The following is a 12,189-nucleotide window of genomic DNA, read 5'->3' as shown; positions in this document are numbered from 1 at the left end:
CCAACAGTACGGGCCTTCTCTTTCCTACTGAAGAGTTTCCATCTGACCTATTCTGGCAGGCACGGTCAAAAGAAGAAAAGGGGGGAGGGGAGAATGGGAAGAGGAAAGGAAAGAAAAGAGAGATGGGAAAGGGAAGAAAAGGGGAACAGGGAAGAGGGGAAGAGACACTGAAAAGAAGAAACTGGAAAGAAAGAAAAGCGACAGAAAGAAGACGGAAAGAGAAAGAAAGGAGAAAGAAAGACAGGAAAAAGGGGAAAGAAAAAACCCCTTGAAGAAAAGGGTTGCGCCGAGCCAGCGGCAGTAGCGGGGCCAGCCCTGCCCAGCGCACGAACCCGCCGGGGCCGGGGCCGGGGCCGGGGGGGCAGCGCCGCGCGGGGGGCGCGGGGCGGGGCGGGCCCGCACGCAGGCGCGGTGGGAGCCCGGGGCGCCCCACGCGGGCGCTCCCAGAGCCTCGGCGGCGGCGCCCGGCTCGGCAGCGAGGGGCGCGCGGGCCGGGGCCGGAGTCGCGGCAGCGCCGAGGCGCCGCGGGAGGAGGGCGGCAGCCGCTGCCGCCGCGCCCCGCTCAGCCGCGCTCTCTCCGCCGCTCGCCCCGCTGCCATGGGGTAGGGGGCGGCGGAGGCGCGGCGCGGTGGGGGGGGGGACACGCCGTCAGGCTGCGGCCGCCGGCGGAGCGCGGAGCGGCGCCCCGCGGTGCCGGGGGACGTGAGGGGCAGCCGCGGCGGGGCTGGCGCGGGAGGCCGGGCAGGGGGGGCTGCCCCGGTGCGAGCGCAGCGGCGTCGGCGGCAGGCGGAGCGATGATCGCGGAGTTGTTGAGCAGCGCCCTGGGGCTCGCCCTGTACCTCAACACCCTGGGTGCCGACTTCTGCTACGATGACAGGTAGGGTGGGGAGCGGCGCGGCAGAGCGGACGGGCGGGCGGGGGCTGCCCACCTGCCGGGAGCGGGGCGGTGGCCGCCCCACCTCGGGGTGCCCGGGGCGGCGCCGGAGGGTCCCGGCGGCTCCTCGGCTCCGGGTGGCCGCGGTGGCGCCCGCCGCTCCCGGGGCTTTGACAGCTCCCACGCGGGATCGGTCCCCTCCGGCCCTTCCCGCAGGGCAGGGACCCGCCGCTTTGACTTCGCCCGTCCTGGGCTGATCCCTGACGCGCGGTGCCGGCGCGGCGGCGGGGTGCCCGGCCGCTTCCCGCCCCCCCCCCCCCGCTCCGCCGGGACCAAGCCCCGCGCGGGAAGTTGCCGCGGGCTGCCGGGTTCCTGCGGGCGGCCGCGGGGACCGGCGCCCCGTGACGGGGAGGGGAGCAGCCGCGGCTGGGCTGGGCTCCCGCCCCGCTCCTCTCCCGAGCGTACCTGCCTTCAGAAGCTGCTGCGAGGCGCGGTTAGCAGTCGGGGGGAATTCCGATTTGTGCCTTTTCCGGTGACTTGATCTGATCGCAGTTAAAAGAGATGCATAATTAACATGCATTAGGGAGAACGGCACGCCTCGCTAAACTTATTAACCGTCCTGGGGTGTTTCATGCTCCGCTGGAATTAAACCATCCAAAAAGTGAGCACGGATTGACTTTGACAGGTTTTCCTCAGCCTCTCTTCTCCGTGGCGAGCGACCGTCTTCCCCGGGGCGCGGGCGGGCAGCTGCCCGCGGGCCCGCGGCGGGGCCGGCGCTGCCGAGGCGGCGCCGGTCGGATCCTCCCCGGCGGTAGCGACCGGCCATCTCGCCGCCCGGCGCGGCGGAGGGGAGGAGGGGTGCGGGTGAGCGGTGGGTCCTTGCCTCCCGGCTCTGGTTGGCGGCCCTGGCTCCCCCGCCGAGCGACTGCCAGGCAGGGCTAGCGCCGCGGAGGGGGGTGTGCGAGAGGAGGGACGCGGGGAAACACCGTGAGGTGGGATGAGGAAGACGTTACTGGAGGAGCTGAACTTCTCGGCGCGATGATGGGATGGGGAAGGGTCAGACGAAGCATTTGCTGTGGGGAATAACCTGCCTGTCCCGGAGTCCATTAGCTACTAAACTTGGAATTTTCCTCCCTTATGCCGTATTACGGTGCACCTGCCGTGTCTAAGGATCTGTCACCGCTTCCAGAATAAACCCCCCCGTTTTCAAGGGTTGCTACTATTAAAGCAATTATACTGGAAGTAAATGCCAAGTGTTAGTCCAGGTTCAGGTCTCCGACTGGGAACAGTGTCGGCTGCAGGATGTGGCGATTCAGGCTTCAGTCCGTCGAGTCATTTACATGCACTCGAAGCCTTGTGAAGCTATTAAGTGTTTTTAGGTTTGTGTGAGCCTTTCAATTATCTCGAATGATTTTTCTTAAACCTATTTTAACGTTTCAAAACATCTTTCGCAAACAGTAAAGGGAAAAAATTTGCTACTCTGAAATGCAAGGTCTGAGTTGTATCCATAGAAAGTAGTGAGTATACTGACACACTGACACTATTTTAAACCCGCTTGTTATAGTTAAGAACTGCAGGAGTTGTGGAATATTTATGTGACCCCAAGTAGCACATGTTGCAATATTTAGGCAAAACTGGGTTGTTTAAGGACATGCTTATAAGCCTGTCCTGCAGGCCAGTTCAAATTGGCTAGGCATAGAAGGCAATTTGAAATACTACCTGGTGTTATTGTTGTGGAGGTCAGGGTTACTCTTGCTCTTGCCTGAGCGCGCTTTAATGCGGTTAGCAAATAGTGATATTTGAGTGTCATCTCGGTAAGAGTGGAAAAGATAATCACATGCTATCTTTGCCAGTACTAATCCCAGACTGTTTAAAAGGTGTTCTACAATACTGTTTCATTTGTGTTTACCTCTGAACTAAATAAACTACTTGGTATCGTTGTATCTAAGGTTTTGGCATTCACTAGGGTGTTCTGAAAGCCAGTTAATGACATTTCTGTACGCAGGGTCGTCTAATTAGGATGTTTTTCAACTGCAGGACTGGAAGGGGCAAGGCAGAAATGGCTGTTGCATGCTAGTAATTGTTGAACTAGAAGGGGTTGTCTATTCAAAGAGGCAGGCTCTCAGACCCAAAGTATTCTTTTAACTGTAATCACAGAATCTTGCTGCCCTGCAGGAGCCGGCTTGAAACCTAACACTAGAAAAGGAGGTCGATGCTAGAGCTGCAGGACACAGCCCTCCATGTGGGAGATGGATCATGCTACTAACTTTAAGTGAATCAAGATTGTGCAGTGAAGCTGGGAACCTGCAATGTTTTGTTTCAGGAGGGCAGCATATTGCCATAGCTTTTTCTGCTTCCTTTGCCATTATATTGAAATTACATCAGACTGTTCTTTTTTTAATATAGTGATCAAGCTTACTATATAAAGGGTGTCTGTAATTGCTTTCTGTATTTTTTTTTTTTTAATGTGGGTTGGGTAAGATTAAGTGGCATCGTAAAAACTTCTTATAGCAAAATCAATTTCCCAATGGTAAAACTTAATATTTTAGCAGCAGCATGGCACCAAACCAAAGACTGTATGGACAGCGATATAACAAACTTGCTTGTAGTCTGGGATTTATGACTCAATATCAAAGGGTTCAATATTTTATTTCCCACCTTTCACCCAATTAAACTGAAATTGAATGAATTTAAAGCCTGAGGAAGTTGAGTAAGCAAATGTATACATTCTTACTTTCCATCATTAGTCTTCCTGGCTTCTTGTTTCTTTCAGGCTAGACAGATATGTGGTACGCATGTAATCAGTGCAAACACGTGATCTTTTTGATCAATTGACTTATTGATTACTTTGAAAGTGACAGACTCTAAACCTGAGAGCCAGTGTAAAGAAGCACTGCTTTTTTTTTTTTTTTTTCCTGTGGACCTATAAGACACAAGCTTTTGCTGCCCTGTTCCCTGCTACTGTAACTCTGAGACAGCTGTGTAGTTCAATGTGTAGATTATTAGGGGGAAATTCTCCTTCCCTACTCAAAACCTCCTTCATCTAAGAACAAAAAAAATACACTTTTTTTCCCCTCTTTTTGCTTATTTATTTTATTTGAAGCTGGATGCAGCATGAAACCTAAAAGAAGAGATAAATGCAGAAGGGCTGGGAATGTTTAGATGTTGGTCTAATGCCCCAGTGAGCTCAAATTGCTGTTAATAAATGTTTGTTTATTGCTGAGCAAAATAATCTTGGAACTCATAACAAGGGGTAGGGAGAGAGGTAATTTCCATTTCTGTAGATGTATTGAAGATCTCGCTTGTTGTACTGTGTTAAATCCAGTTTCTTGCCAGATTAAGAGGGGCTGATCTCTGCGCATGCAGTTCATGTTTCATGCTAATATCTAGCGGTATTACAGGAGGGAAACCCATGGCTGCAATTAGCCTACACATGCACGTAATTACTTTTCCCTGCTGTTTAAGCCCCCCCAAAAGCAGGCAATTTGACCTGTGGGTGCCTTGCCTTGAAGTTGTAGCCATTCATGTGACCTGTGCTAAATAGGACAGGTCACTGTCAGTTTATGGCTGGGGTGTGGAAGATTTAGTGCTCAGTGTATCTGAGGTCATGCATTGCTACAGTGAGCACATCAAAAGCTACTCATCCATTGAGGTATTCCTTTCTTCTCCCAAATGTCAGAAGAAAGGCGTATTTTAAGGAGAGTATTAGTAGGAAACTTTAACCTCGAGTGATACATTTTATCTGTGGCACACTGACAAAATAGGTGCTTGTGAAAATAAGTACTGATTTGTCTGTATCTGTGTAGGACTCTTCTGTGAGATTTGGTGGCACTGACCAACTTTCTTTAGCTTGTGCTGCATTTTATTTAGCAGGCCGTTAATGGGGCAGCCTTGCTGATGGGAGAAAATATTCAACAGCCATGTTTCAAGGTCACAGGGCAGTATTGCAAACTGTGTTAAAGAAATCCTGATAAATGCCTTCACCCTGTAGTGTCAGACTTGCATCATTTAAAAATAGGCCGAGCCCATACACATTCAACAGTACCTCTGTTGGGTCTGTCACATGAGATTTAATCTAGCAAGTGACCCAAATACATGCACTAGAAGAACAAGTATAAGTACACTGGGGAAAATTGCTTGCCATCTGTCTCCTTGTTGTGTGTGTGTATTTGATTATTAATTTACATCTGTGTTTTTTATGGCCCCTTTTTGTCATTATTCTCAATTTTTCAGCTCCAAGTGCGCATCTCCAGTAGCTTTCAGTACCTTCAGTTTGCAGGTGGCTTCAATCTTCTGAGTTCAGCAGTGAGGCTGGTGGTGGGGAAAAGTGGGGAGACAGGGACTGGTATGCTTTCTCTGTAGTGTTTTCCCTTTGTCCTTCCTGTTGCCTCTTCTGTGTGCTAATTTCAAACCACCATAAAGATAATTTGTATATGAAACGGGAAATTTAACATGCTGATAAAGAACAATGTAACCTGGAGAAGATGCCTAAGTAACTGGGGCTATGTAGTTTTCAGGTTGAGTATTAGTCAAGTGAACCAGTAACTGATTATCTAATGGCATGAACCTGGCACGATAATATTCTATTTATATGATAAGACTTCCATTTTTAAATGCTGAACATAATCTAAAACTGTATTTGGCTTTTGATTTAAAAAGCGTTTCTACATAAAAAGTTGTGTTGAATGAAATGCTTTGATCAAAATGTGAAATCCTAGTTGCATCAAAATAGTGAGGATTTTTTTGCAGTGGAGATGCTGTACTATAGAGAATTTTGGAAGCAAAAAAGAAATTATGCCCCTGCAGGCTTTATTTTAAGATTCTTGTTGCATATATAGCACTAACATAAACCATGTCATTTCTGGTAGCTGGTTCAGAGAATAAATTCATGACTGTTAGCAGACAGAGAGTCTCCCTGAGTCACTGACGGGATGCGCCTCATCTGCAGGAAGTTCTTCCAGCACACAATGGAGTTACAAATTCAAATGATCCACTTTCTCCAGCATCTGCCATATGTATTCCAGCTGCACTTCTGAATCCTTTAAGTTTGCCAGAGTGAAAGTCTCTCAAAAGGCTTAGAAGTCTCTCATCTCAATTTGTTAACCATCTGATAGCTGCAAGAGTGCTGGATTAGAGCTCCTTTGCCTCCCTCATCTGGAAGTTTGCCTTTCCGTCACTGTTGGCTGCTAGGATTTTTTTTTCTTTTTTTCTGTGAAGTTGACTGAATCAGACTTTGCTGTTTGTTTATGGAATTTCTTCCTTCAGCTGAAATACTTGATGCTGAAGTTGTAGATGCAAGTCTGCTGGCAACCTGTGTTGAAAGTTTCTCCAAATACACAGCTGGAGAAACAGACTAAATCTGAAGAAAGAGATGCTTATTCTTACTGTAATTTATGTAAAAGTAAATCTGTTCTTTGGACCAATGTTTTAGGTTAGATTTTTAAAATTTTAATTTCTAAATAATAGGCTTTACATAGCATTTGAGTTAACTGTTTTTGAAAAAGAAACCTTTTAAACTGTCTGTTTCCCTCAATGTTTTTTTAATCCCTAATTTTTGTCCAAAGTGGTTATTTGAAAGATTTATAATTTTATCTGGACACCTGAGCTTTCTGCTGGAAGTACTTCGTTCTCCAATGCTTTGGCCCTCAGATTTTTATATTAATTTTGGAATTTCTCTTGATTGTGGGAGCCTACTCTTTGCCTTTGAAGCTTGGTAACCTTTGAACTCTCTGTGTTTTCTCACTTGGGGTGACTGATCATATAAGCTCTCCTTATCTTCCTTTAAAGTGAGGGCTTGTTCTGTGTGCAGGTTAAGTCAGTCAGGATGGCAGTAGGATTTCATTTCACTTCTAGATCAGGTTCTTAGGTTGTATTCCTGCAGTCTCAGGGTAGTCCTCTGGACCTGAGATATTTGTTACTGCTTGCATAGGCAGTCCCTGTCCAGTAAGAGGGAGAGGGTGTAAATCCTGTAATTTCTCTCCCAGTTTCACCCTTTGCAGAACTCCATAATAAACCATTTTCCCCTGAAGGCCAGCCCGTTACTGAATGAAACTCAAAGAGCCAGAGGAAATTGATTTTTGGAATTGCACTTAACATGTCGACTCTAGTGCTCAGTTTGCTACTTCAGGACAGTTGAAATATCTTGCAGACCTGTGAATGTCTTGTAACAGGCATCTCCAAAGAGCCCTGTGTGCTTTGTCTCTGTCTTTGGAGGATGCTTCAGCCTAGCACAGGGTTGCTGTTGTTTGTATATGACAGTTTACTGTGAAACAAAGAAGCATGCTGGATCATGGGGGCAGCAACTAAGGAACAAGTAATCTGTCAATCTCTATTTCACTTCAAAGAAAAAGAAAACCAGTAAATCAGATCGTTTGAAGCTGATGAAACTTGGCCACCCGGACTCCATAACTGGGGATGGCTAGTCGATGTGCTTCGATGCTCTGCCACCCCAGCCGTTCCTGGCCTTGTTAAACTTCAAGGGGGAGAAAAAGTAAAAGTGATGTCCTTGAATACTAATCCTTGTGTTCCCTAGGACACTGTGGATTACTCTGTTAGCCTTCGTTGTCCTATTGGCTTTTCAAGAATAGCGAGAGGTTTCAATTGGGTGTAAATAATGCTCATTTGCTATCTTCATGACCCTTTCCTTCATTTCTTCATCTTTTTAATTGCTTTTTGTTTTATTGGAAATACTGTGCTTTCAGCATGAGCTGTTTTGTCTTTTATGTGTTAATTATTTTGGTATTGTTTTTTCAGTTGGCTCATATTCATGCTTCAGAAACTGTTAAAAATCAAGGTAATCTCTAAAAGCACATGTAGGGGAACATATCATCACTGCAGTAAATAGAATAGTGGATTTTTGTTGTATGCCTAAAACTTGAGTCAAGTCTTTTGGCATCTGTCTTCCAGCAGAGAGCTGGACAGGCTTCCCATTAGTCTGACACAAAGGCTCCTTAATTTATTTGCGGGGGTCACTGTTGACTGCCTCGGAGCACTTCCTTCTCTCCAGGAGTTAAGCACATCGGCCTCAGCAACTTTCCCAGTACCAGCTGGCCCAGGAAGCCAGAGACTGACAGGTGGTTGAGGATTTTCCACATGACGGTGCAAACCATTACTGCTAGATGACTGGACTGGTCTGTGCCTTCCCCTGTTATTCACCAACCTGTCAGTAGACCCAAAAAAACCTGCCCTCACCTCTGACCTGTGGTTCTAGGAAGGGCAGGTTTTTCTGAATTTAGCATCCTGTTTTCAAGGTGAGTTTTTATAACCTTAGAATTATTCTAGACTGTTTTGCTAATGAGAAGATTGTATGATTTTAACTCCTGCATGCTTTAGTCAGCTAGTCCAGTATTGGTTCAGAGGAACAACACAGTAATTGGTAGCAGAGCTATTGCTGTAAAGTCTCTGCCAGTGCCTGGATGCTATTTTCATGCAGCTTGGTAATTTGCGTACTTAAATCCTAAAAAAGGACTTGAACTCTTGAAACAAGGTCACGATTCAGTGACCAAAATTGTCATGGAAACAAACCCACTGAGCAGCAGCCTAAACCATTCCTAGATCTCTGACTTGTCTACCCTTCGCAGCTCTGTGGCTTTTTACATAAAACAATTAATAACTGGTGCGGGCCCAGGAACCAGGCTTCAGTGTGCCACTTCCCCATGATTGCTACAGAATGACCTGCACCCTTCTGGTGGGAAACCAGTCTTTGAATCCTTTCAAATACCTAAATAAAAGGTAGATACACCCCAAGTGTTTGTGGTCCCAAGTTAGAGATAGCATTTAATTCCTATATGTAGTGTTTCCAGTTGCTTGGCTACCTGCTCCATGTAAGTGTGACTTGAGTTTTTAATTGCTTTTCTGAGAATTTTCTCTCCCTCTGATGCAAGGAAATGTAGGTTGGAGTTGGATGGCTCTGTGTGAATCAGATACTTTTCTTTAGGAGGCAGTGCCTGGCTGATAAGTACGTAGGCTGCCAACATTGTGGTGCATCAGGAGTACCTTCACAGCATCTAGCCTCCAGCTTCTATGTGGGAATATTTCTCAGCTGATGCTGTTTGAAATAGCTCTTAGGTTTTGCTCAGTGACTATTGAAGCTGGTAGTGGTTATTCTTTGGTATTAAAAAACCCAGCAAATATGAGTTCTAGTGTATGAGTAAAGCACTAAGAAATACTCTTCCACTGAAGGCAGTCTCCTTAAATTGATGTTTGCAGTGGTTTTAAGATGACAAAATTACTTAGTGGGGAAAAAACCCCCAAGGCACTGGATGTTGTCCAGTATAAAGATCTTTAAGAATTAATACTGGTATCAGGAAAATAAACCTTTCTGTACATAGGGGTCAGTCAAGGCCCTTATTGTGGAGTATAATCGTTAAAACCAAGTCCCAAAATCCACCCAACTAGCAACAGACTTGACGTTATCAGAACCCCTGGATACAGTTTGATCCAAATTCCAACAGGAGATGACAGACTTCATGAGGAGACAAGCACCTGTGTAAAAAAAGATTGCTGTTCTGAAGTTGCCTCTATAAGGTAGGCAAATGTGGTCTGCCCCATCATCCTTTAAACTAAATATTCAGTATGTGTCTGGTCTCTGTTTTGGACCCATGTGTCTTGCGGCAGTTCCTGTGCCTGCCTTCCAGCCTGAGGTTTTTCCCTGAGGTGTGTTTTAGCACACTCAGAGTTTAAGCTGCTTTAAGTGAGAACATGAGTTGTCCAGTTGAAGTTCTTTATAGGTCAATATCTTGGAGGCAGCATGGTAAGAACTAGAACTCCTAATCCAGAATAATTTTATTTTCTGCAAATGATTTATTTGTTCCAGGTCTTTAAACATGAAACCTTGAAGTGGGAGTTAATTCTGAAAATCAGCCACGTCTAAGACTTTGACTTTGGTGTCTTTGAGTCTTTTGTGTGTGTGGCTTCATTTCATAATTTTCAGAGTGTGTTTTCGGTGGTGGACCTTTGAGAAGGCACAGGAGGATCTCACTGCCCAATGTGCAAAGCAGCACATTAAATGATACACTTAAAAATCTGCTTTTAAAGCACATAATGCCTGTGCCTTTTAGGCAGTTTAGTACTGTGTCATTTCTCTTCCGCAGGCTGATCCTCTTGGTGCATATTCCTTTATGTGATATTGTAGCCCTGTGATAACATAGGAGTGAATGCTCTTGCTTTCATTTTGCAGCCTGACAACGTTCCTGGGCCGGGATCATTTATATTTGGCTGGCTCCTTTGAGTGGACTTGTACTGGGCTACTTTGAGAAGGGGATTAAGTCCAGTTGGAAATTCAGATGAGATGCCTGCAGTCACTTCTGGCCATTAGAGTAGTTTTCCTAACCCCAAATAATACTGAGGATTTTTTTTACTGAAGTGGAAGGAGTCCACACTACGTTGGGTATGACTCTGTGGGTAGAAGAATTCACTTGTAGCTGTTGTTCTGTTGGTTATGAGCCTTCTCCTAGATACTCTTTTTTCATGCCTCACACACTTTTTAAAAACAGGGTTTTTTTTATTTTCAAGTAAAAATATATTTGAAGGAATATTTTTCCTCGTCATACCCTCTCATTTCCAACAGTTACGTGAAGATGAAGGTGCTGTCATGTCTTCTTTTGTACTTGATACTGTATCTATTTGGTTAATTATTTTAATGTTGATTGTTTTAATGATTTTAATAAGAAGGTAGAGAAATTAGGCTCATAAATGCGGCACAGGCTCAGATGCCACTAAAATAGAAAAAATATTTGTCTTGGATTAAGCCTCTCTGTATTGGCCTAGCTGTCCTTGTTGGTGCCAGAATTTGATCAGTGAATGATCTTGGGCAAGTCTCTGAAATAATTTGTGCAGCTTCATTTGGAAGTTTGGTTTATGAGTCTAGCGAGGTCGCTCTCATTCTACCATCCTTTCTTTGGCCTTCCATGCCTCTTCCCAACTGCCATCCCGTAAAGAGCCACTATAGAATCCCTGGGAGGATACTTCTAGGTATGGTATGCATCTGTCTGTATCTTTTTGCTGTGTGTCCTGGTTCAGCTAGGATAGAGTTAAGTTTCCCCAGCAGAGAGGGGGAAGGGATCTCCAGCCGGGTTATTCATACCATGCTGATGTCAGGTCCGTCATGGCGCGGCAGGCAGCGCGGGAAGCTTTCCTTTGTGGTTTTGGTCGCGGGAAGCACGGGGCTGTCTGTATCCATTGCGGTATTTCTCTGTATATCTTTTGTCTTGTTTACTGTTATTACTGTTTATTGTTGCTATCATTGCTACTGTTGTTGTTCAGATAGCTTATTACACTGTTGTATTAAATTTCTTCTTATTTTAACCCGGGGTTTATGCCATACTTGTGTCCGAGGGTGGGGGAGGGACAACGGCAACGTGGTCTCTGGTCCCAGCAGGGCCTAAACCAACACACTGTGAAATCTTGAATTGTAACAAGAATTTCCTTGTAATAAATTCCATGAAGATTTGGTGTATGTGCTTCATTTTCTTCAAACAAGTTCAGTTGTACTTGAGGAAACTTAAAGGTTTTTTGTGGTGGGTTTTTTTTGTTTGTTTTAAGGAGTAAAAGGAGGGATTGGTCTTGCAAAATTAACGTTAGCTGCAGCAGAAAGGTTTCCTTTTTTTAATTAATTATTTTTAATTAAACTTCTGATCTTTTGTGTTTTTATAATTAAAGCAGAGAAAACTTTTTTAAAGGCACTTTGATCTGAATTAAGCTTCCAGTGCCAAAAAAATAATTTAAATGCTGCATAGCTGTATAAATAAAGCTTGCTGAAAGAAAAAGTGCTAAGAGAATGATGAAAAAAAATTAATCAAATAAAATAGCATTTTTCTGTGTGGCAGCTTTCATTTTGCAGCACAAACAGTTCTTTATAGCTTCTTTGTAACACCAGTATACTTGAATAAATTTTCTATTTGTGTGAAAAGACATAGCTGTATGTTCTATTCCATTTCACAGTACATTACTCATCTCTTGTATGTAAATCACTTGGCTTGTTAAAAATGCTAGTTTTTCTCTTTAATAAACATCATGCTTCTGGAAAGTTCTCAAGATGCACTTTTTTTTTAGAAGACAGAAGGTTTAAGTATGGGGAAAGGCCATAAAGAAAATGGTTCCTCACATTGTTGGCCTCATGCTAAAAAAGCAAAACCTAAGCTGGATCACCCCAGAGTACAGTCAAGGCTGCTGTTTGCTGCCAGATATGTTTGTGCTCTTCCTGGGCTTGAAATGACTGCTGAAAGCAGCTCTGCACCAGCACTGTGTAGCTTCAGCTAGCCTTATGGGAGATGGTTGTGGTGATGTCGTTTATGGAGTATTGCTGACAGGTGGGA

General features: G+C 45.2%; 1 protein-coding gene across 1 annotated transcript in view; it reads left to right on the top strand.

The window, feature by feature from the left end:
* Positions 1-518: 518 nt before the first annotated feature.
* TMTC2 (transmembrane O-mannosyltransferase targeting cadherins 2) overlaps positions 519-12,189 on the top strand; it is a 292,156-nt gene continuing 280,485 nt past the window's right edge. Inside the window, exon 1 of the mRNA XM_074902779.1 lies at positions 519-877. Coding sequence (XP_074758880.1) covers positions 795-877 — 83 coding nt within the window. The 5' untranslated portion in view covers positions 519-794. The remainder of the gene's footprint in view (positions 878-12,189) is intronic.

This window comes from Athene noctua, chromosome 3, assembly GCF_965140245.1.
Source record: "Athene noctua chromosome 3, bAthNoc1.hap1.1, whole genome shotgun sequence".
Classification (NCBI taxonomy): domain Eukaryota; kingdom Metazoa; phylum Chordata; class Aves; order Strigiformes; family Strigidae; genus Athene; species Athene noctua.
Note: the sequence above shows the minus strand (reverse complement) of the source record. Positions and strands in the feature narration are given on the sequence as shown.